The sequence below is a fragment of the Chiloscyllium plagiosum genome, unplaced genomic scaffold (assembly GCF_037043375.1).
Source record: "Chiloscyllium plagiosum isolate Xiang-an unplaced genomic scaffold, Cpla_swu_hap1 HiC_scaffold_4, whole genome shotgun sequence".
In the NCBI taxonomy this organism is placed as follows: Eukaryota; Metazoa; Chordata; class Chondrichthyes; order Orectolobiformes; family Hemiscylliidae; genus Chiloscyllium; species Chiloscyllium plagiosum.
Genome location: NW_028270142.1, coordinates 132,628,145 through 132,654,465, shown reverse-complemented (window position 1 = coordinate 132,654,465; position 26,321 = coordinate 132,628,145). Strand labels below are relative to the sequence as shown.

Sequence of the window (26,321 nt, the reverse complement as noted above, 5' to 3'; positions counted from 1 at the left end):
GGTCTGCAGTGTTGAGTGCTAGTGATGATGAAATATTGTCCCCAAACTTCACTGATTTGTGGCCTGTGGGTCAGGAAACAGGATCCAGTTGCAGAGAGTGGGGCTTAATCCAAGATCACTAAGTTTAGTAATCAGTCTCGAGGGGATAATAGTGTTGAAGGTTGAACTGTAGTCAATGAGTAGGATTCTTACGTAGCTATTCTTGGTGTCAAGATGCTCTAGGGAAGAATGAAGGGCAAATGATATGGCATCTGACATGGATCTGTTGGTCGGAAAGGCAAATTGGAGTGGGTCACGAGTAGTGGGGAGGCTGGAGTTGATTAATGGCATGGCTGGCCTTTCAAAGCACTTCATGACCTTGAAGTTAGGGCCACTAGGCGGTCATCATTGAGACATGCTGCATGAGTCTTCTTCGTCACAGGGATGCTGTTGGCCCTCTTGAAACAGGCAGAGACTCTGGCCTGCTGCAGGGCGAGGTTGAAGATGTCCAAAAAGACCTTTGCCAGTTGCTCTGAGTGCACGGCCTGATAATCCATCTGGTCCCGTCACTTTCCTTGAAGGAAAACTGATCTGACCTCTGATGCAGTGACTGTTGGGATAGGTTCGTCAGGACTTGTCAGAATAGGTGTTATCGCTCCACCGAAATTCTGCTCAAAGTGAGCATAGACGGTGATGAGATGAGCTGGGAGGGATATGGCATCATCTGCTATCTTGCACTGTCTCTTTTTAGAACCTGTGATGTCATTCAGTCCTTGCCATAGTCTGAATGTCTGTCTGGGTGTCTAGTTTAGATCAGTATTGGTTCTAGGCTGTCTTAATGGCTCTGCGAAGGCCATACTTGGATTCTTTATATTTGTATGGGTTTCCTGATCTGCAGGCCTCATGCCTGGTTTTTAGCAGGTTCTTTATGTCCTGATTCATCTAGGGTTTCCTATTGGGGAACACCAGGATTGACTTCCTCGGTATACAGTCCTCCACACACTGCTTTGTTTATAACTCAAACCTTGCATACTCAGCAATATCCTGGTAAATTTCTTCTGAATCCTCTCCAGCTTAATTATATCCTTCCTATAACTGGGTCACCAGAACTGGGCACATTACTCCAGAAGAAGCCTCACCTGTACAACCGCAACATGACTTCCCAACTCCTACAATCAAAGGACTGAGCAGTGAAGGAAGTGTGATAAACGCCTTTTTAACCACCCTGTGGTTAATATGTGATGAAAACTTCAAAGAATTATGTACTTGAACCCCTAGGGTCCTCTGTTCTGCAACACTACCCAGGACACCACTAACTGTAAACGTCCTGAACCTGTTTGTTGTACCAAAATACAATAACTTACATTTATACAGATTGAACTTGATCTGCCATTTTATTAGCCCATTGGCCCATTTGATCAAGATCCCTTTGTAATCTTAGAAAACTGTTCTTCACTGTCTGTGAAATGGAACACAAATCTCAACCAGATCTAACAACTCAAGACTGAGAATCCATGAGATGAGAGGCCATTAACAACATCAGAATTGTACCTTAACACAATCCGCAACCTCATGGCCTGGCATATCAACCACTCAGCCATTACAATCAAGCCAAAAAAAAAATCCAGGTTCAATGAAGAGTGCAGGAGGACATGCCAAATGCAGCACCAGGCTTATCTAAAATGAGGTGGCAACCTGGTGAATCTACCAAACAGGACTACCTGCATGCCAAACAGTATAAGCAGCAAGTGATAGACAGAGCTAAGCAATCCCAGAACCAATGGATCAGATCTAAGCTCTGCAATCCTGTCGCATGCAGTTGTAAATTGGTGGACAATTAAACCATTCACTGGCAGAGGATGATCCACAAATATCCCCAACCTCAAAGGTGGAAGAGTCCAACACATCCTGTGGAAAAGATAAGGTGGATACATTTGTAGCAATCTTTAGTGAGAAGTGCTAAATAGATGATCCATCTCGGCCTCCTCTAATGGTCCCTAGTATCTCACATCCCAGTCTTCAGCCAATTTGATTCACTCAACATGATATCAAGAAATGGTTGGAGGCACCGGATATTGAAATGTCTATGGGCGCTGACAATATTCCAGCAACAGTACTGAAGCTTTATGCATCAGAACTTGCCACTCCCAAGTTGTTCTAGTACAGTTATAGCATTGGCGTCTACCTGATGAAGTGGGAAAATGTCCAGCTATGTCCTGTAAACAAAAAGCAGGACAAATCCAACCCAGCTAATTACCATACGTCAGTTTACTCTTGATCAACAGTAAAATGATAGAAGGTGCCATCATCAATGTGATCAAGGAGCACCTGCTCAGCAATAACCTGCTTAGTGACGCCCAGTTTGGATTCTGGCAGGGCCTCTCAATACCTGACCTCATTACATCCCTAGTTCAAACATGGACAAAAGTGTTGAATTCTAGAGGTGAGGTGAAAGTGACTGCCTTGACATTGAGGCTGCATTCAATCAAATGTGGCCTAAAGGAACCATAGCAAATCAATGGGAATCAAAGGCCAAATTTTCCATTGGTTGGGGTCATACCTGGCACATCGGAAGATGGTTTTGTTTGTTGGAGGTCAGAGTCGAGAGTGTGGTACTGGCAAAGCACAACAGGTCAGGCAGCGACCAAGGAGCAGGACAATTGACGTTTTGGGCAAAAGCCCGTCATTCCTGTTAGTCCTCATGCTTCTTGGATGCTACCTGACCTGCTGTGCTTTTCCAGCACCACACTCTCGACTCTAATGTCCAGCATCTGCAGTCCTCACTTTCGTCCTTTGTTGGAGATCAGTCATATCAGTTCCAGGGCATCTCTGCAGGAATTCCTCAGGGTAGTGCCCTAGGCCTAGATCTGGTTCATCAATAATCTTTCCTCTATTATAAGGTCAGAATTAGAGATGTTTGCCAATGTTCACTCAATGTTCAGCTCCATTCGTGACTCCTCAGATACTGAAGCAGTTCATGTTCGAATGGAACAATATCTGGACCATATCCAGGGCTGACAATTAGCAAGTAGCATTCACACCAGACAAATGCCAAACAATGACCATGTGCAAAATGAGTGCTACCATCACTGAATCCTTCATATCAACATCCTGGAGATTACCATTGACCAGAAACTTAACTGGACTCACCACATAAATACTGTTGCGACAAGGTATAGACAGGATAGATTGAGTGAATCTTTAGAAGAGTATAAAGAAAGTAGGAGTATACTGAAGAGGGAAATCAGGATGGCAAAACGGGGACATGAGATAGGTTTGGCAAATAGAATTAAGGAGAATCCAAAGGGATTTCACAAATATATTAAGGACAAAAGGGTAACTAGGGAGAGAATAGGGCCCCTCAAAGATCAGCAAGGCGGCCTTTGTGTGGAACCACAAAAAAAAGGGGAGATACTAAATGAATACTTTGCATCAGTATTTACTGTGGCAAAGGATATGGAAGATACAGACTATAAGGAAGTAGATGGTGACATCTCGCAAAATGTCCAAATTACAGAGGATGAAGTGCTGAATGTCTTGAAACAGTTAAAGGTGGATAAATCCCCAGGACCTGATCAGGTGTACCCAAGAATTCTGTGGGAAGCTAGAGAAGTGATTGCTGGGCCTCTTGCTGAGATATTTGTATCATCGATAGTCACAGGTGAGGTGCCGGAAGACTGGAGGTTGGCAAACATGGTGCCACTGTTTAGGAAGGGCGATAAAAACAAGCCAGGGAACTATAGACCGGTGAGCCTGACCTCGGTGGTGGGCAAGTTGTTGGAGGGAATCCTGAGGGACAGGATGTACATGTATTTGGAAAGGCAAGGACTGATTCGGGATAGTCAACATGGCTTTATGTGTGGGAAATCATGTCTCACAAACTTAATTGAGTTTTTTGAAGAAGTAACAAAGAAGATTGATGAGGGCAGAGCAGTAGATGTGATCTGTATGGACTTCAGTAGTTCAGTGTTCGACAAGGTTCCCCATGTGAGACTGATAAGCAAGGTTAGATCTCATGGAATACAGCCATTTGGAGACAGAACTGGCTCAAAGGTAGAAGGAGGGTTGTTTTTCAGACTGGAGGCCTGTGACCAGTGGAGTGCCACAACGATCGGTGACTGGGCCCTCTACTTTTTGTCATTTACATAAATAATTTGGATGCGAGCATAAGAGGTACAGTTAGTAAGTTTACAGATGACACCAAATTTGGAGGTGTAGTGGACAGCGAAGAGGGTTATCTCAGATTACAACAGGATCTGGACCAGATGGGCCAATGGGCTGAGAAGTGGCAGATGAAGTTTAATTCAGATAAATGTGAGGTGTTGCATTTTGGGAAAGCAAATCTTAGCAGGACTTATACACTTAATGGTAAGGTCCTAGGGAGTGTTGCTGAACAAAGAGACCTTGGAGTGCAGGTTCATAGCTCCTTGAAAGTGGAGTCGCAGGTAGATAGGATAGTGAAGAAGGCGTTTGGTATGCTTTCCTTTATTGGTCAGTGTATTGAGTACAGGAGTTGGGACGTCATGTTGCAGCTGTACAGGACATTGGTTAGGCCACTGTTGGAATATTGCGTGCAGCTCTGGTCTCCTTCCTATCGGAAAGATGTTGTGAAACTTGAAAAGGTTCAGAAAAGACTTACAAGGATGTTGCCAGGGTTGGAGGATCTGAGCTACAGGTAGAGGCTGAACAGGCTGGGGCTGTTTTCCCTGAACCGTTGGAGCCTGAAGGGTGACCTTATAGAGGTTTATAAAGTTATGAGGGGCATGGATAGGATAAATAGACAAAGTCTTTTCCCTGGGGTCAGGGAGTCCAGAACTAGAGGGCATAGGTTTATGGTGAGAGGGGAAAGATATAAAAGAGACCTAAGGGGCAACTTTTTCATGCAGAGGGTGGTACGTGTATGGAATGAGCTGCCAGAGGATGTGGTGGAGGCTGGTACAATTGCAACATTTAAGAGGCATTTGAATTGGTATATGAATAGGAAGGGATATGGGCCGGCTACTGGCAGGTGGGACTAGATTGGGTTGGGATATCTGGTCAGCATGGATGGGTTGGACTAAAGGGTCTGTTTCCATTCTGTACATCTCTGTGACTCTATAACTCTAAGACCAGGTCAGAGGCTTAAAATAATGTGGCAGGCAACTCACCTTCAGACACTGCAAAGCTTGTCCACCATCTACAAAGCACAAGTCACGAGTGTGTTGGAATACTCCCCACTTGCCTGGATGAGTGTAGCTTCAAGAAGTTTGACAATATCCAGGACAAGGCACCCCTCCCCCCTTGACTGGCACCAGATCACAAACATCCAACACCCTCCATTACTGATGCTCAGTAGCAGCAGTGTGTACTATCTAGAAGATGTATTGCAGAAATTCACCAAAGATCGTTAGACAGCATCTTCCAAACCCACAATAAGCTCATGAGAAGGACATTGACAACAGATACTTGGGAACACCACAATTGTTTCTCACTGCCACTGGGTCATAATCCTGGAATTCTCTCCCTAATGGCATTGTGGGTCTACCTACAACACACGTGCAGCAGCAGTTTCAGAAGGCAGCTCATCACCATTTCTCAAGGGCAACTAGGGAAGGGCAATAATGTTGACAAGCCAGCGATGCCCACATTCCACGAAGGAATTTTTTAAAAATGAAGGTATTTCTATTATTGTAATTTAAATAACAATCAGAAGTATGAATCTGGGCTTACTTTATACGTTCCTTTGTATTGGAGAACAAAACTAAGAAATTTACAGTGCCCCCAAGATTCTTTCATCTGAATGTAATTATCATTAATGAAACATTTGATATGAACCTTGTCTGATCTATAAGGCTTAAAACTACAAAATAGACATTCACATTAGATTTGTAAGTTGCTTATATACGAAGTAATTTTATTTCACAAGCTGTCCAGAACATTGGGTGGAATATTCTGTCCTCTTTAGCTGTGTGCTTGGAGGTGGGAAAAAATTTTAACTAGGCAGAAGATATGTGAACACATTACTGTCTTCACAGCTTCACCTTTGATAAGTAAAGGAAGGAGACACCCAAGGTGACCTTCCTGCCTCACTGACCCTTAAATGGACAATTAATAAGCACAATCATTAGTATTAACTCAGTCATTTATGGGTCTGTCATCATTAGACATGTATGACAAGTAAACATTACGCTGCTTGCTATCTCCCAGAGCACAACAGGGCACTGGTCATTCCTTCATTGGGATTCAGTGCCTGACTGAGAGACAACAGCATCAAGAAGAGGAGCTCCCACTGAGAGCCACCAATGCCTTTGCTGGTGCCCTAATTTTCTCTATACCTGACTACCTAACAGTACCCACTCTGGACCTGCAGCCTGGATCACGCCATTATCCTGGGCTTCTGGTCGGTATCTTTCCTCCAGAAACCACTACCTCCCTGATGATGTTGCTGAACAAGAGAGCCTCCAGCCTCTAATTGTCAGACAGATCTCAATATGTGGTTTTACAATCCCGTTGTCCAAATCCCAGGAAACAGCCCACCATTAGCCTTTTAACTGCATCATTCCTCATTGTTTGGCAGGCCTTTCCCAAAGAATGCACTGCAAGTGTCATGCTGGCTGTCTGGCCAATAAGTAAAAACTCCATGGTTCAGATTATTATGTTAATATTATCAGAATTTTTCTTGGAGCAGATACATACCTATGTTTGCCAATCCAACCTGTGCCGTATGTTGATAAAAACACTGAATGGAGGAATAATTCACCTTTGTCTCACTCACAAAATTTTTAAATAGAAAGCAAGTAAACGTCTACCAAAATTCAGCTGTAACCTCTGCCCAATCAATGTCCAAATTTTGGGCCTTTTTATTAATGATTTATTTTATATAAGGCATTGCAAGTTAAATTTGGAATTTTACAATCCATCTCTGTTTACTACATTAGTTTGCAAGTATTCTTTTTTGAGTAATACCATTTCTGTTTGTTTTTCCACAGATATGTTTTTTAATGACTGTCAATGTGATTGGCCAACGAATGGATCTGTATGCCATGTTTCATGCCTTTTGGTTATTTGCATTACTCTATCGACGCCGCAGGAAAGCCATTGCCGAAATCTGGCCGAAATACTGCTGCTTCCTAGCATGCATTTTGACCTTTCAGTACCTACTTTGTATTGGCATCCCACCTGCTGCCTGCAAAGGTAGAACTGTTGTAATTGTTGAGTTATTGTAATTAACATCAGCCTTTCTTTGAATTAATTTATGTATCATATCACCTGTGAGACATTGACGCAGCATTGGAGGCTGAGGGGTGACCTTACAAAAACATGAGGGGCATGGATAGGATAAATAGACAAAGTCTTTTCCCTGGGGTGGGGAAGTCCAGAACTAGAGAGCATAGGTTTAGGGTGAGAGGGGAAAGATATAAAAGAGACCTAAGGGGCAACTTTTTCACGCAGAGGGTGATACGTGTATGGAATGAGCTACCAGAGGAAGTGGTGGAGGCTAGTACTATTGCAGCATTTAAAAGGCATTTGGATGGGTATATGAATAGGAAGGGTTTTGAGGGATATGGGCCGGGTGCTGGCAGGTGGGACTAGATTGGGTTGGGATATCCAGTCGGCATGGACGGGTTGGACCGAAGGATCTGTTTCCATGCTGTACATCTCTATGACTCTAAATAACCATTTGTAAAACCCATTGATCAGAGGGCTAACGTTGTACAATAATAATTAGTACTCTTGATTTTGCTGAAAATGGGAATACATCATAATTCTTGTATGTTTATATGTTTATTGTAGATTGAAATGCACAGTTCTGATTCAACTAGCGCAGATGGATTTACAGTGAGATACTTGCTCAATTAATAGTGTCCTGCAACAGTTTTCATGATTGTTTCTCTTCCAACATTTCTTGTTAGTTACAAGACCTAAATGACTAAAGTTAGAACTCTATGAAGAGGTCATACTCAATTTGGATGGAGACCAGTGTTCCTTTAAATACAAAATAAAATTGTTGAATTCTGATGTAAAATATCATGAGCTGAGATAACAGTACTCTGCGCAAAAACTTGAGTAATACATTACTCCCACTATTCACAACTGAATTGACAATAATATTATTTTTGTCAGTCTTTTTCATTTCTGATTGTAGTGACAGCGATGAAATTACCTATCAAAATGAAATGTAGACAGATCTGTTTCATTTCCCAAATAAATACCAATAGATATGTTTCACGGTACTTTGATTGTATTGCAGAGTATCCATGGAGATATGCCAGTGCCAAAATCAACTCAAATTTTATTAAGTGGTTGTACTTTCCAGACTTCATCACAAATCCAAATCCGATGTTTCTCATTTGTGAGTACAGAAAATGTTTTGAAAGCATTAGTATGAGGGACTGAATTCAGAAATAAGACATAACTGGTGTGTGGCAAACAGTGCTCTATCTGGATGTAAGTTTGCTCACTGAGCTGAAAGGTTCGTTTTCAGACATTTTGTCACCATACTAGGTGACATCATCAGTGAGCCTCTGGTGAAGCACTGGTGTTAGTGACCATTTTGATTTATATGTTTAAGTTTTCTTGTGTCGGTGATGTCATTTCCTGTGGTGATGTCAGTTCCTGTAGTGATGGCATTTGCTGTTGTGATGTCATTTCGTTCTTTTTCTCAGAGGGTGGTAAACATCAAGTAGCCACAAAAAGACATGACCCGCTCTGACTAGTATCGTTACATACAGATGAGGAAGGACACCACTTTGATTGGGACAACACATCTACCTAGGACAAACCAAACAGAGACACATGCAAGAATTCCTAGAAGCATGGCATTCCAACCGGAACTCTATCAACAAACACATTGACTTGGATGCCATTTACCAACCTCTGAGAAAAAGAACAGGAAATTACATCACCACAGGAACTGACATCACAACTCGAAATGACATCAACAACACAAGGAAACCTAAACACATAAATAGAGAACAAGTCACTAGCACCAGTGCTTAACCAGAGGCTCACTAATGATGTTACCTAGTATGGTGACAAAACATCTGGAAAAGAATCTTCCAGCTCAGCAAGCAAACTTACATCCAGAACCTCAACCTGAGCTACAAATCTTCTCAAAACGCGCGAAGTGCTCTATCTTGCAGTGTTTTCTAATATATCTCCCATTTTTATTTAATACCTTCTGCATTTTCGCATTCACACATAATCTACTTGCATGCACAACAAAAAATCTAACTTCTACTGTATGAACAAATACTTATAAATGTTTATTGCACAAATGTTGGGTTTAAGTTACGTTTGCAGGAGAATCGATGTTTCGGGCATAAGCCCTTCGGGCTTATGCCAGAAACATCGATTCTCCTGCTCCTCGGATGCTGCCTGGCCTGCTGTGTTTTTTTCAACTCTGGTCCACATTTTTCAACTCTGGTCTCCAGCATCTGCAGTCCTTACTTTCTCCTCCTTTAAGTTACGTTTAACATATTCACTGCCATTTTGTATCAAAGTAGCAAAACATAGCTCTTTAGCAAAATGATCGTAACTTTAACATTTTCTTTCAAATGTGAAAATATTTGAAATATTTTTTCTGGTATTTATAATATAATGGCATAGATTTGGTCAACTAAAATTGTCTTTTATTGTCATTAGAGGCTAAATCTAAAGCACATCAAGTATCCCAAATTCCAGTTACAGGTCGTTCCAAATTGACAAAATCACTGTCACTTAAGAGAAATTTAGTTTACTTTGAATGGCTGCAATGGCTTTAAAAGATAATTTAATATTTTAAATATTTCTGCACTAGTTCTGGAAATTGGCATTTTTACTTTTTCAACAACTGTAATAATTCAATAAGATGCTTATAACAACTGAGAGCTATATGAAATATTTATGAATTTCTAGCAACATATTTCTTAAGTTTTTAATATTCATCCTGCTAAGAAATTTCTTTTCACTGAAGTGTTGAAATTTTCTACATCCATGCTAAAATGCAAAAATGGGGAGCACAATCATTTTATACTGCTAAATTTAATGTAGCCTCACAACAAATTTTTTGAAAGGGTATATAACTTTATTTAAAATCAGACTGCACAGGAATGAAGAAAAACAAAAGTTGCATTGCCTTTGACAATAACACAATGAAAATATTCATAGTTAACTAGGATAATTTACATGTTTCTGTAAATTCTTTGAGAAAATGTACGTTTCTGCTTCTTTTCAGTCACTAGCTTGATACTTCATTCTTTCTACTTACAATACACCTGTTAAGTGCAAATCATACTATGTAATGCTAACATTTATTTTATAATTTCAGAATTGTTTTTTATCTGATACCTACCAAAATAGTTTGTTTGATTGGATTTATTTCAGTAACTGAAGCCTGTTCACATACATTAGAGAAATTAACTCCACATACTTACACTGTCAAGAAAAGCAGATGAAGTTTATGCTTTCATGATGACTTAAGTATCTACGCAAGAAACATATCTCAATTGCAAAATGGTTTACACAAATACAAAATAATGATTTATCATCGCAATCAATTAACAAAACATTATCCTGATGTGGAATACTTGGAACAGCAAGTAATAAGAGCTGGTGTCAGCCAAATAGTCTGCTGATCCTGCTGCAGAATTAAATAAGGATGTGGCTGAATTTCTAAATAAACTGTTTGCAACATCTCTATTTTCCTTGATTTCATTTGTGCCCAAGTATTTGTTCATCACTGACTTGAATGTACTCAATAACTGAATTTTCAAGTCTTTTGAAGTTGAGAATTATAAAGAATCACACATCTGAGTGAAGAATTATCTTGTAAATTCCTTCTTAAATAGTTGACATATGATCTTGAGACTAATTCTGGAATCTCCAGCCAGGGTATTTAAGATTTTTAAAATGTTTTCAATCAACCTGCTCAGAGTTGCTATCACCACCTTTAGAGCAGGGGAAACTTGAACATGGGTCTCTTGGTCCAGAGGTAGGGACACTACCACTGTGTGACAAAAGCTCCCAGCCAGGGAATTAATCTGTCAATTTCTACCCAGTCAACACCTCTAAGAATTTTATATATTTTTTACATTGTGCAATTTTATAAGCTTCATTCAGTCTTTTAATCTCCAGTAAATATGAATCCATTGTGATGTGGGTTTTTTTTACCTGTGGTTTCTCATATGATTAGACTTAATCCCAGTGTGGGTTAGAAAGTGGAATGCGTAAAATAAAGACAATCTGTATGGGAGTGCAACAATGAAAGGAAAATTGATTGCTATACCAGGTTGTCTCCTTAAAAAAATCATATAATTTGTACCTTCAAATGTTGCAAGTACATGCAAAATCTCTTTTTTACATAATAAATATCGTTCAAAATACAAAAGTAAATATCAGATGTTTGTCTTGTTGATATTTAGATGACTTCATGATGTTGCTGTGTGCATCACTGCAGTGGCAGGTATTCGAAGATGAAAACAGAGCTGCAGTGAGAATAGTTGCTGGGGATAATGTAGAAATTTGCAGAGATTTGGATGCAGCCACATTCAGTCAACATAATCCAGTGCCAGACTTTATTCATTGCAGGTAAAACATGAACCCTGATTGCTATCTTTCATATTTAGTGAGAGATAAGTGTTTATTCTAGCAAGAGGTTTCACGTGGTCCATATAATAGATCATATATTATGTTTGTTGTAACATAATGTTTCAAAATATGTATAAATCACCAGCAATTAAAATGAATGTTAATTCATGTTACAATCCTGTCCATACAATAATTACACTCTTGTGTAATTACACAAGAATTATTGATGGTTTGCAATCCTGTTAGCAATGGTCCATAATACCTTTATAAAGATGCAAATGTTATTATCAAACCTGATGTTCTGCTGAATTGATGGAAAGGATGGATGAGCAAACACCAAGACCAAAGCAAAGTTGGCAGTGTAGTCATCCATTCTTGGCAAGGTTTATGCTTGAGCCATTTTGAGATTTGGACTCATTTTCATACTTCCAGTGATGTTTTTATTATAATACTAACCCTTATGCAGAAGCTAAATAAATCAACAGATAAAGTTGCAATATGGTATGCATCTCTCAATAATATTAGAATTATCTCCTGAAATGTAAAATCTTTCAAATATTTTGAAATCCTTAAGAACTTATATTCTAATTGATTTGGCAGTCTAGCTATTGAATTTATTTGCATTACATTTTACCTGCTATTATTGACCATCTTTAAATTCTGTTACAAGGTAAGATACTAAGTTAACCTGAAGCTTAACTTTTAAAAGTATAAACAAATAAAAGACAAGTTCAGGACTAATTTCAGGAAATAAAAGATGATTAATACCTGTAACAGTCTTCGAGATAATGCAGTGGACTCTTGAATTATAGATATTAAATATTGTGATTGGGGAATGCAGATTTCTGTGAAAAAAAAGCTAAAACAATGTATGTCCCTAATTGCCTGCCTCCTCTGTACTGATATTTATGATCTCATGATTGAAATTTCATTGTTTTCTTTCCTCAAAATACAGATCCTACCTGGATATGATCAAAGTCATTGGATTCAGTTACCTATTTTGGTTCGTGCTTACAATCATCTTTATCACAGGAACAACACGAATCAGCATCTTTTGCATGGGCTACCTTGTCGCCTGTTTTTATTTCCTGCTCTTTGGTGGAGAGCTATTACTAAAACCTATTAAAATAATCCTCCAATATTGGGACTGTCTTATTGCCTACAATGTTTTTGTGATCACAATGAAGAACATTCTTTCTGTAAGTAGTGAATGACAAGCTTTATCTATAAGCAATTTTGAAGAATATTTTTATTTTGTTGTTGAAATATGTACCATTATTATTACATTGTTGAGGCAGTTATTTATTGGGGTAATTTCATCAGATTGATCAATATTCCAAGTCAGGGCCGATTTTGCTGGAAAAGATGCAGGTTGAAATATTTAAAAGGTAGCAGTCAAAGGACCTCAGACCTTGCAATTGGCAAGCAGGTTTTGAAGTCCTTCATGGTTGTAAGGAGCAGGGACTAGAGAGAAGATAAGGAAATGCCCACCGCTCTATACTGTGGGGTCCTTTCAAAGAGTTTAAAAAGGCTTAAATTACAATAGGGGACTGTATAACTGAGGATATAGATACTGTTTTCATAGAATCCCTACAGTGTGGGAATAAACTATTTGGTACAACAGGTCTAACTCTCCGAAGAGCATCCCACCCAGACCAACATTACTCTCCATCTCCCCTGATTAACACACCTAGCCTACACTTCCCAAACACTATCAGCAATTTAGAATGGCCAATTCACCTAACCCGCATTTTTGGACTGTGGGAGGAAATCAGACCAAACCCATGCAGACACAAGGAGGATGTGCAAACTCCACAGAGACAGTCGCCCCAAGCTGGCACTGAATCCGGGTCCCTGGCACTGTGAGGCATCAGTGCTAACCACTGAGCCACCATGCTACCTGTGTTTCTTCCCTAAAAATATGAATCCTGAAGGTTGTGTTGTGTGACAGGTGCCAGAGTTTTGTTTACATTCATGAGACGTGAGAATTGCTGGCTCAGCCAGCATTTATTTGTCCATCCCTAGTTGCTCCTGATGTCTTGAACCCCTGCATTTCTTTTGATACAGATACACCCACAATGATGTATGAGAGGGAATTCAAAGATTTTGACCCAGTGACACCAAAGGAATAGCATTATACTTTGTGGTCATGATAATCAGTGACTTAGAAGGGAGCTTGTAGGTGGTGGTGTTCCCATTTATGCACTGCTGTTGCTTTTCTAGATGGTAGTGGTTGTGGGTTTGGGAGGTGCTGTTTAAAGTTACTTTGTGAATTTCTGTAGGACATGTTGTAGATGGTACACACTGCTGCTTCTGAGTGTTCGTGGTGAAAAGAGTGGCAGCGGATATGGTGCCAATCAAATCAGGAGGTTTGTCAAAGTTGTTGGCAGTGATCAGTCAAGGGAGTGGACATGTTGCTATATGGTACAATGTTACGTCAATCTTTCACTTGTGTCATGTGTATATGCAGCAAACATGGAGTGTGCATTAACTAAATGACAATTCAAGTCAAAGAAATCACACTTCAGCCTGGGCACCTAGGCAAGAACCCAAGTCTAATTCAAGAATAGCCTGTGGCTTCAGTTCAGGGGTTTGGGTATCACCACTGGAGCACTTGGGATCAGGTTCAGGAATGTCTCTGCTTAGAAGGTGAGGATCCAAATGTCTGGCACCCTGCAATTTGTCTTGGCTCTTTCTGCCCAGTTGTTGCCTGTTTTCTCTGGGAATGAGACAAAGGAAAGAATTGAGTGAAATAAAAATGCTGAAACTGCCAGTACAGGTGGAAGAAAGGTGGTGAGGTGTGCAAGTAGACAGTGCAGCTGGCATGTAAGGTTGGTGGTGTGAGGAATTGGATTGGTAATAATAAAAGAAGATGTTGATGCAGAAGTGAGAATGGTAGACTATAAGTAAACATTGAAGCCATCCAGGGTTAGTGATGTCTGGGAATTGGATGAGTAAAAGTCGGAAGATGTTGCATGCAATAGTCTGAGTGGTAGAGTATGAGCCTTGGTGGAGGGTGTATGCAGTAGCAGAGATAGAGTGAGTACAAGGTAGCAGAGAGGCGATGGTGGCACTTACCCAGGCAGAGTGGAGGAAGTCAATGACTGTTTTCACACACTGTTTCTTCAGGCTGCTGAATTTCTATTGATTCGGGTGACAACTTTGGACCAGGATGGTAGAGTCTGGAGTCATGGCCTCCTATGCCGGTCTTGTGGGAAGAGGATATCCCTCCTCTTTGCTATTGCATCCAACAGAATCTCTAGATCTCTCTCTAAAAAGCAAGATGTCAATTTTTGCTTGTCTGCCATGTTCAGGGAAAAGGTCACAAACTATGTAGAGCATTGTTTGACCAATGGTCTTTTAAAGGTGACACCAGTGCCAGGGATGCTGGAATATCCTGTGATATCTTAGCAGTGTAAGCACGTGTGGCTGCAGTTAGTGGGAGATTTAGGCTTGAAGGCAAGTCTGGCTCATAAATATAGATTACCGAAAGTACTTAAAAAGGACTTCAATTTTTGAAACATCAGGGAATTGAGAGCAATGAGAAGCTGGCATGAAAGAGGAATTGAAGCTTTGGGAAGATCAGCCATGATTTTATTAAATGGTGGGGGCAGGCTTAAGGGGCTGAATGGCCTACTCCTGCCATTGGTCAGAGCATTGAGTACAGGACTTGGGAGGTCATGTTGAAGCTGTACAGGACATTGGTTAGGCCACTTTAGGTATATTGCATGCACTTCTGGTCTCCTTCCGTTTGGAAGGATATTGTAAAACTTGAAAGGGTTCAGAAAAGATTTACAAGGATATTGGAGGATTTGAGCTACAGGAAGAGGTTGAATAGGCTGGGGCTGTTTTCCATGGAGTTTCGGAGGCTGAGGGGTGACCTTGTAGAGGTTTATAAAATCATGAAGGGCATGAATAGGATAAATAGACAAAGTCTTTTTCCTGGGGTGGAGGAGTCCAGAGCTAGAGGGCATAGGTTTAGATTGAGAGGGGAAAGATATAAAAGAGACCTAAGGGTCAACCTTTTCAAGCAGAGGGTGGTATATGTATGGAATGAGCTGCCAGAGGAAGTGGTGGAGGCTAGTACAATTGCAACATTTAAAAGGCATTTGGATGAGTATATGAATAGGAAGGGTTTGGAGGGATATGGGCCGGTTGCTGGCAGGTGGGACAAGATTGGGTTGGGATATCTGGTCGGCATGGACAGGTTGGACCAGAGGGTCTGTTTCCATGCTGTATATCTCTATGACTCTAATGCCTGTTGTGGCTAGTATTTCTCTTGGCTTTTGTTATCCTTTTTCTGTGCTTTGCTGCAAATGTTTTGTCATCACTCCCCATCTCACCACGGCTGACTGCATATTCAAATATATCTTGAATACTCTTGAAAAAAGACACATTATTTGAAGTTTTTGTCTTGCATTCATCAGGACAATCCACAAGAAATATCGAAGTATAAGGAAGTTAACATTTAAATTGAATGAAACAGGAGTGTGGATAAGTTAGCAAGTATACTCAGATTCCAAATATCCTGGAAAAGTGCAGTACCTCAAGAATTTGAACAGCAGAAAAAGTCAGCTGTTTACAGTAGCAACACAAGTGGTGTTTTCACTAACAAGATACTGAATGTATTCCTAACACACGAATATTCTAGCCCTATTTCACAAATTCCACAGAGACCAATTCCTCCAGCTATCATTTCCTGAACTGCCTCTAAGGAAGGAGCCATAGGCCTTCAGAAGAAGTACCAGCAAGGCTAGCTTCTCCGCCATCCACCTGCTCAAATAATGACACCTTGACGCACAGTACAGCTATAATCGACAGCTGGCTAAGGAGAGAATGTCCAGGAGCAGGCAGTGGAAGTATTGCTGGAGACTAGGCAACTGCTCAGCCCCAGGCAGATGATGATCTCATGGGTTAGCCATTAACAGCTTGTTAAAAATGCACAGTCTGACACAGGAGTGGCAGACAGGTTTGACAGAGACACTCAGGAAGCTAGATTGATGGCAGTAGATGTCCGCCAGTGGCCATCTATACTGTGCTGGCTTTTGCTTGCATACATATTGCTGTTTCTTTATTTCATTGCTGATTCAGTGTTTACTAGGTATGTGTACAAATCTGCACTCCATTCTTTTAGCCATTGGTGTTCAGTATCTACGACAAGACAAGGGATCAAAGGACCTTGAACTCACTCCAGATGTTCCTTCCTTACATGGATACGGAGAAGTTCCAGTTGAAACCCAGCTGGAAGGCAATCCACATGCAGGTCTCTCAGTAATCTTCTCCTGAGACATCCAGAGATACTTGGGCCCTCAACCCTGACTGTGACCTTCAACCCTGTGGAAACTCAAGCCAAGGAGGGTGAGCCTGCACTTGGCCAAGGCATTCTCAAAATGTGTGGACTATCAAGTCACCAGAGTCATTTGCCCAAAGCACTAAGACCAAAAGTCCTTTTTTAGGGAAGGCTTACTTGACATCACTTGAGGACCCATCATTACACCTAAACATATTAGGAAGGAAGGGAAAAGGAAAACCTTCTAAGCAACATAGATAGCATGGATGCCACTTCATTGTAAATAGGATATCACATTTGTCAATATATATTTACATTGCTTCATTTACTGTGACTACGGTACAAGAATGAATCTGAAGAGACTAGCTATTATTAGCATCAAATGATGGAAAAATCATATTTGAAGGATTGCTATTCTTTCCATCTATGAGCCCTCTGTACTTTCATCTCATCATGAGGACAGCTTTTACTGGAATCTGCATCAGGAGGCTGCTACACATCTGCTGGAGACTACTGCTGGCCCTGGGCTTCTAGATGGATGTGTACCTTAACCATTTTTGTGGTGCACATAGCACAGTGAACACAGTGATGACAATGAGCTCTGTGTATGGATACATTGATGATGGTTCCAAAGAGGCAATATGGAGAATATCAAAAATAAAGCAGCTGTTTAGTAGTGTGATGCATCAGCAGTTACAATACACACAAATAACAGTTGTCATTGAAAAAATGCAACAAAAAGGCTTCTACCGAGGACTGCAGTAAGATGCCCCTACATGGACCTTTTATATAATAGACCTGGTTCAGATATGCGCTATTCTGGCTATACAGAGAGTGCAACAAAGGTTTACCAGACAAGTGTACTGTGCCAGCTGACCATAGTCCACCTTGACTTGACTAAGGACTAAGATCATAAGATGTAGGAGCAGAAGTAAGCTATTTAGCCCATTAAGGTCACTGCACTATTTAGTGAATTAAGGGATGATCTAATAATCCTCAACTCCACTTTTCTTCCTTTCTTCTATAAACCCTTACTGATTAAAAATCTGTCTTGGTTGAAACTTTATTGCTGGAACAGCACAGCAGGTCAGGCAGCATCCAGGGAACAGGAGATTCGACGTTTCGGGCACAGGCCCTTCTTCTGTCTGTCAGCCTAGACAGCCCTCTGCAGTTAAGCATTTTCCAGATTCAGTACCCTCTGTGAAAAGAAACTCCTCATCTTTGTCTTAAATGTTCGACCCTTATTCTGAGACCCTCATCCTAGACCCTCCCACAAGGAGAAACAACCTCTCTGCATGCATCTTATAAGTCCCCTATTTCAATAAGGTTGCCTCTCATTCTTCTAAACTCCAATGAGTAAGGCTCAATCTACTCAACCTTATAGGACAGTCCCTTCATACCCAGTGTTAGGCTAATGAACCCTCTCTGGTTGCCTCCATCATCAGTATATCTTTCTCTAGAGAAGGTGTCCGAATCTGTTCACAGTATTCCAGCAATGGTCTGACTAGTGCCTTTTATAGCTTTAGTGAAATCTCCCTACTTTTATAGTCCATTCTCTTTGAAATGAAGGCCAACATTCTATTTGCTTTTCCATTACCTGTTGAACTTGGAGGCTAACATTTTGTGCATGAGGACTTCCAATTCCCTCTGTTCTGTAACTTTATGCAATCTTACTTTGTTCAATTAATATTCTGCTCCTCTATTCTTCCTGCCAATGTGCATAACCTCACATTTTTCCACATTATATGCCAAGATTTTGCTCACACCCTTAACTTATCTCTATCCGTCTGTGTCACTCTCACCACTTGCCTTTTCACCTATTTTTATGGTCTCATGGCCTGTAGTCTTATTTCAAGTTTTTGTACATAGTTCTTCAAAATGGTGCTTGCATTGTTTTTCTTACCTCATCAGTGTCTACACTCTCATGCTGTTGTTTTTAGTCCCTTATAATGAGTAACACAAATCTCCTTTGCTTTTTCATACATTGAGTCAATCTGTGCTTGTCAATCCAATTCCTCAAATATACCTGACTGCTTCTTAAACTATTGTTCTCATGCCATTTCTGCTTATCTTTTTGCTTATTGTTTGTGTATTTCAGCTTAACTTCTTATTACTGATATTCTCTCATTTTTTCTTTCTTTCATCTTTTACAACACTGTCATCATGACCCATGGATTCTACATCCTGTTACCTTAAAAGCACATGCTACTTAATTCTCTTCCTTGGCAGATTCTTTCATATGTTTCCATTACTGATTCATATTGGTGGTATTCTTAAGCTTCCGAGCTAGTGCTTCATTAACCCAAGTTACAAATTCTGTTTGCAATTTGTTTGTTTTTTCCCTCTGTCTCTCTAAGTACCATTGTTTTCTGTGTATTCTATTTGCAGTCTTCTTTAGCTGGATTACCGTTTCCACTTTCACAGGATTATGCATCTGTTCTAACTGATCCCCACATGATTGTTCGAGTCTCCCATGATCCAATAGGGCTTTTCACTCACATTCAATTCATTTTTTTTTCCATTCTGTCATTTTTCATCAACCTCCTCATCTGGATTTTTACTTGTAGGCATATATATTTGAATGGTAGTAACATTCACAGGTTATCCACGAGCATTGATGTATCTGAATCATATTTAATTTCACTCTCACATATTCCTGCATCCATGTTGATTGAAATACTACTCTTCATTTTTTTCTCTTCTGATGAAATCATTTTCATTTCCTCACACATAAAGTCACCTGATCCACCATATTTCATATAATCCAAGGATGTCGAATTTCTCGTTTTTTGTTGTTTCCTGATTTCGGCTGTCCAGCTTTCTTTATTTGATTGTTCATGTATCTTTTATTTCTGTTCTTCTAATATTTCCACATTCTGTTACATTGGGATTTCGGTGGGTGGTGAGCTGGGAATTCTCTCTCTTGCCAAGTAAAACAGCACCTATCCTATAAATGGAGTTCCCATCTATTAATGTTTATTTGTTCTGTTACCATTCTGAACCATTTTGTTGCCAAGTTGGATCCAAAGTTAGCTATGTGAAAGGAGACAGAGGAGCATGGTGGAAGTCTGTGTGACTTGAGCCTGGTTGTAATGGCATTTCAGAGATTATTTCTGGTCCCATATTTTTTGTGATATTTATAATTGATGTAGATGAAAATGTGAGGGGCATGATGAGCAAGTTTGCAGATGGCATAAGGATTGGTCGATTGGTTAACAGTGAGGAGGAATTTGTATATAAATGGATTGGTAAGGTGGCAGATCAATGGCAAGTGAAATTTAACCCTGACAAATTGTGAGGTGATGCAGTTTGGAAGAAGGATCAAAATAAGAAAGTATTCAGTGAATGGCAAGAGGAACAGAGGGATTTTAGGAGGCTGTCCATAAATCGCTGAAGGCAACAGGATAGATTAATAAGGTAGTTAAGGCATATAGGATGCTTGTGCTTGTCAGTTGTGGCATAGATTATAAGAGCAGGGAGGTCATATGTTGGAGGTATACATGACTTTAGTTAGGCCACAGCTGGTTTACTGTGTGTAGTTCTGGTCACTACACCCTTGAAAGAATGTGAATGGATTGTGTAGGGTGCAAAAGAGATTTACCAGGGTTTTAAAACAGATATGTGGAAGCTGTTTAAGGAGCAGTTGTTGTGAGTGTTGGATAACTTTGTCCCACTGAGACAGGTAAGGAATGCTAAGGTGAAGGAGCCTTGGATGACAAGAGCAGAGGAGCTTCTTGTCAAAAGGAAGAAGGAAGCTTATTTACGGTTGAGGAAGCAAGGATCTGGCACAGCTTTAGAGGATTACGGGGTAGCTAGGAAAGAACTCAAAAATGGACAGAGCAAAACCAGGAGGGGGCACGAAAATGCCTTGGCGGGAATAATTAAGAAATACCTAAAGTTGTTCTACACATACGTGAGGAATATGAGAATGATCAGAGAGCGGATAGGGCCAATTAGGGATAGTGGAGGGAACTTGTGCCTGGAGTCTGAAGATGTAGAGGAGGCCCTAAATTAGTTTTTTGCTTCAGTATTCAGGAGAGAGAGGCACCTCGTTGATAGTGAGAACACGGTGGATCAGGTTAATAGGGTTAAACGGATTGATATTAAGGAAGTAGATGTGCTGGAAATTCTGGGAAGCATCAAGACAGATAAATCCCCATGACCAGACCAGATATGTTTACTATGGGATGTGAGGAATGAGATTGCTGTGCCTCTGGCGATTATCTTTATATCCTCACTCTCCATGGAAATGGTACCGGCTGATTGGAGGGAGGCAAATGTTGTTCCTCTGTTCAAGAAAGAGAATAGGGAAATTCCTGGGAATTACAGACCAGTAGGTCTTATGTCTATGGTAAGCAAGGTACTGGAAAGGATTCTGAGAGATAGGATTTGTGACTATTTGGAAAAACATAGTTTGATTAAAGATAATCAGCATGACTTTGTGTGGGGCAGGCCATGCGTCACAAGCCTTATTGAGTTCTTTGAGGATGTGATAAGACAAGTTGACGAAGGTCAAGCAGTGGATTAGATTAGATTAGATTAGATTAGATTAGATTACTTACAGTGTGGAAACAGGCCCTTCGGCCCAACAAGTCCACACCGACCCGCCGAAGCGCAACCCACCCATACCCCCTACATTTACCCTTTACCTAACACTACGGGAAATTTAGCATGGCCAATTCACCTGACCTGCACATCTTTGGACTGTGGGAGGAAACCAGAGCACCCGGAGGAAACCCACGCAGACACGGGGAGAACGTGCAAACTCCACACAGTCAGTCGCCTGAGGCGGGAATTGAACCCAGGTCTCTGGAGTTGTGAGGCAGCAGTGCTAACCACTGTGCCATGGATTTCAGTAAGGCATTTGATAAGGTTCCTCACAGTAGGCTCATTTAGAAAGTGAGGTATGGGATACAGGGAAATCTCACTGTCTGGATACAGAATTGGCTGGCTAAAAGAAGACAGCAAATGGTAGTGGATGGAAAGTGTTCCACCTGGAGGTCAGTGACTAATGGTATCCAGCAGGGATCTGTTCTTGGGCCTCTGCTCTTTGTAATTTTAATAAATGACATGGATGAAGAAGTGGAAGGGTGTGTTAGTAAGTTTGCAGATGACAGAAACGTCAGTGGTGTTGTAGGTAGAGTCAAGGACTGTTGCAGGCTACAGCAAGACACTGACAAGATGCAGAGCTAGTCTGACAAATGGCAGATGGGGTTCAACCTGAATAAATGTGAAGTGATTCATTTTGGAAGGTCGAATTTGAATGCTGAATACAGGGTTAAAGACAGGATTCTTGGCAGTGTGGAGGAACAGCGGGATCTTGGTGTCCATGTACATGGATCCCTCAAAATTGCCTCAAGTTGATAGGGTTGTTAAGAAGGTGTATGGTGTTTTGGCTTTCATTAACAGAGGGATTGAGATAAGAGCCAGAAGGTTTTGCTTCTGCTCTCTAAAACCCTGGTTAGACCACACTTGAATATTGTATCCAGTTCTGGTTGCCTCATTATTAGGAAGGATGTAGATGCTTTAGAGAGGGTACAGAGATTTACCAGGATGCTGCCTGGATTGGAGGGCATGTCTTATGAAGAGAGGTTGAGTGAGCTCGAGCTTTTCACACTGGAGAGAAGAAGGGAGGTGGCTTTATATAGGTGTACAAGGTAATGAGAGGCATAAGTAGAGTAGATAACCAGAGATTTTTCCCCAGGGCAGAAATGGCTGTCACAAGGAGTGTAGGGAAAGGTATTAGGGAAAGGTATAGAGGAGATGTCAGAAGTAGGTTCTTTATGCAGAGAGTGGTGAGTGTGTGGAATTCAGAGGCAGTAGGGACATTTAAACAACTGTTGGACAAGCACATGGACAGCAGTAAATTAAGGGGTGTGTAAATTTGGTTAATCTTAGATTAAGATAAATGCTCAGCACAACATTGTGGGCTGAAGTGCCTGTACAGCGCTGTACTGTTCTATGTTCTATGAGGTGAAGCATTTCAACCATGGAGAGAGGCTGGATAAGCTCAAATTGTTTTCTTTGGAGTCAAGATTAGAGTGGTGCTGAAAAAGCACAGCAGGTCAGGCAGCATCCGAGGAGCAGGAAAATCGATGTTTCTGACAAAAGCCCTTCATCAGGAATGAGGCTGGGAGCCTCCAAGGTGGAGAGATAAATGGGAGGGGGCTAGGGCTGAGGAGAAGGTAGCTGAGAGTGCACTAGGTGTAACTTACCACCTCTTCCTCTGCTACATTGATGACTGCATCAGCGCCACCTCGTGCTTCCACAAGGAGGTTGAGCAGTTCATCAGCTTCACCAACACATTCCACCCCAACCTTAAATTCACCTGGACCATCTCTGACACCTCCTCTCCATCTACATCAACGATGACTGACTCAACACTGACATTTTTTTTACAAACCTACCGACTCCCACAGCTACCTGGATTACACCTTTTCCCATCCTACCTCCTGCAAAAATGCTATCCCATTTTCCCAATTCCTCCGCCTCCGCCATATCTACTCCCAGGAGGACCAGTTCCACCACAGAACACACCAGATGGCCTCCTTCTTTAAAGACCATAATTTCTCCTCCCACACGGTTGAAGATGTCCTCCAACGCATCTCATCCATGTCCAGCACCTCCACCCTCAAACCCCACGATCCCCACCCCACCGATCTCTGGATAAACTGCATCATTCGCCAACATTTCTGCCACTTACAAAAATGGACCCCACCACCAGGGATATATTTCCCTCACTACCCCTATTTCCTTTCCACAAAGACTGTTCCCTCTGTGACCTGGTCAAGTCCATATCCTCCAACAATCCACCATCTCCTCCTGGCACCTTCTCCTGCCATTGCAGGAATTGTAAAACCTGTGCCCACACCTCCCCCCTCACCTCCGTCCAAGGCCCCAAAGGAGCCTTCCACATCCGTCAAAGTTTCACCTGCACTTCCACAAATGTCATTTCCTATATCCATTGCTCCCGATGCGGTCTCCTTTACATTGGGGAAACAGGACGCCTTCTTGCAGAGCGCTTTTAGGGAACATCTCCGGAACACCCATATCAATCAACCCCACCACCCTGTGGCCAAACATTTCAACTCCCCTTCCTATTCAGGCGAGGACATGGAGGTCCTGGGCCTCCTCCACTGCCACTCCCTCACCACCTGACACCTGGAGGAAGAAAGCCTCATCTTCTGCCTCGGAACACTTCAACCTCAGGGCATCAATGTGGACTTCACCAGTTTCTTCATTTCCCCTCCCCCCCACCTTACCCCAGTTCCAACCTGCCAGCTCAGCACCGTCCCCATGACCTGTCCTACCTACCAATCCTCCTTCCTACCTATCCGCTCCACCTTTCTCTCCAACCTATCACCTTTATCCCCACCTCCATTCACCTACTGCACTCTTAGCTACCTTCTCCCCAGCCCCATCCCCCACCCCTTGGGTGAGCAAGTTTGCGGATGATACGAAAGTCGGAGGAGTTGTTGACAGTGAGGAAGCATGTGGCAGGTTACAGCAGGATATAGAGAAGCTGCAGAGCTGGGCAGAAAGGTGGCAGATGGAATTCAATGTAGCTAAGTGCGAGGTGATTCACTTTGGGAAGAATAACAAAAAGATGGGGTACTGGGCTAATGGTCGGATACTTGGTAGTGTGGATGAGCAGAGGGATCTTGGTGTCCATGTACACAGATCTCTGAAAGTTGCCACCCAGGTAAATAGTGCGGTGAGGAAGGCATATGGCGTACTGGCTTTTATTGGTAGAGGAATTGAGTTCCGGAGTCCTGAGGTCATGATGCAGTTGTATAAGACTCTGGTACGGCCACATCTGGAATATTGTGTGCAGTTTTGGTCGCCATACTATAGGAAGGATGTGGAGGCATTGGAACGGGTGCAGAGGAGGTTTACCAGGATGTTGCCTGGTATGGAAGGAAAATCGTATGAGGAAAGACTGAGGCACTTGGGGCTGTTTTCACTAGAGAAAAGAAGGTTTAGGGGTGACTTGATTGAGGTGTACAAGATGATTAGGGGGTTAGATAGGGTCGACAGTATGAACCTTTTCCCGCGTATTGAGTCGGGTATTACAAGGGGGCATAGCTTTAAATTAAGGGGGGGTAGATATAGGACTGATGTTAGGGGTAGGTTCTTCACTCAGCGAGTTGTTAGTTCATGGAATGCCCTGCCAGTAACAGTGGTGGACTCTCCCTCTTTATGGGCATTTAAGAGGGCATTGGATAGGTATATGGAGGATAGTGGGTTAGTGTAGTTTAGGTGGGCTTGGATCGGCGCAACATCGAGGGCCCAAGGGCCTGTACTGCGCTGTATTCTTCTATGTTCTATGTTCTATTTAGCTCTCCACTCCGGAGGCTCCAGCCTCATTCCTGAAGAAAGGCTCCTGCCCAAAATGTCAATTTTCCTGCTCCTCCGATGCTGCCTGACCTGCTGTGCTTTTCCACCTCCACTCTAATCTTGACTCTGATCTCCAGCATCTGCAGTCCTCACTTTCACCTTGTTTTCTTTGGAGCAGAGAACATCAAAGGGAACCTGAGAGAGGTGTATAAGAGTATGAGGGGCATGGACAAGGTGAATAGCAAGTAGCTGTTTCCCCTGAGTCAAAAGGCCAATAACAAGGGAACATAATTTTAAGTGGAAAGAAGTTTAGAGGGGTTTTGAGAAAATAAACCTTTTTACTCAGATCTGGAATGCACTAGTTGAGGCTGTAAACCTCACAACCTTTGAAACATATTTGGATGAGCATTTGAAATGTCATAATATTCAAGGCTATAGGCCTAGTGCAGGAAAGTGGAACTAGTTTAGGTAGTGATATATTTTTGGCAGTACAGACCTAGTTAGCAGAAGGGCCTTTTCTGAATTTTATCATGCTATGATTCTCGTATGGCTGCTAGTATAGACTGGGTCATGAAAAAGCTTAAGGCTAGAATAGAAAGGTTTTGTCTTCCAAGTGAGTCAAGAGTTCGGAGGAAAGCAGAGTATGTGGATAGGGCCATAATCAGGTTCATATAATTCTATTGAATGGTCGAACAGGCTCAATCACACCTCATTCTTCTAAACTCTGATGACTACTCTGTTCATCCATTCTTGATAAATCAAGTCCTTCATCCCAGGAATTTGCCTCATGTATCTCTTTTGAACTGTCACCAATGTCACTATATCCTTTCTTCAATATCGAGGTCAGAACTGTGTACGCTACTCCAGATTTGACCTCTCAAATGCACTGCACACTTGTAAAAAATTCCCTATTTTTAAAACCCAGTTAGCAGTGAAACTTAAAATTCCATTTGGCTTCTTAATTACTTGCTGTACCTGTGTACTTTTATGCACAAGAACACCCAGATCACTTTGTGCTAAATGTTTACACTCTATTTAAATAGTAGTCCTTCTTTGATTCTTCCTATCAATAGTACATGATCTCACATTTTCCTACATTAATGGCATGCTAACTTTTTGCCTATTCACTCAATCTATCTGTATCTCTCATATCCTAATCACAATGTAC

The 26,321-nt window shown here is 41.6% G+C and overlaps 1 protein-coding gene across 2 annotated transcripts in view; it reads left to right on the top strand.

The window, feature by feature from the left end:
- The window catches only part of LOC122548766 (piezo-type mechanosensitive ion channel component 2), a 782,240-nt gene that overhangs the window by 610,378 nt on the left and 145,541 nt on the right, over positions 1 to 26,321 (top strand). For both annotated transcript variants that reach the window (XM_087986703.1, XM_087986702.1), the window contains exons 23-26: positions 6,948 to 7,152; positions 8,210 to 8,311; positions 11,361 to 11,526; positions 12,482 to 12,725. In XM_087986703.1, the coding sequence (XP_087842829.1) occupies positions 6,948 to 7,152; positions 8,210 to 8,311; positions 11,361 to 11,526; positions 12,482 to 12,725 (717 nt within the window). The remainder of the gene's footprint in view (positions 1 to 6,947; positions 7,153 to 8,209; positions 8,312 to 11,360; positions 11,527 to 12,481; positions 12,726 to 26,321) is intronic.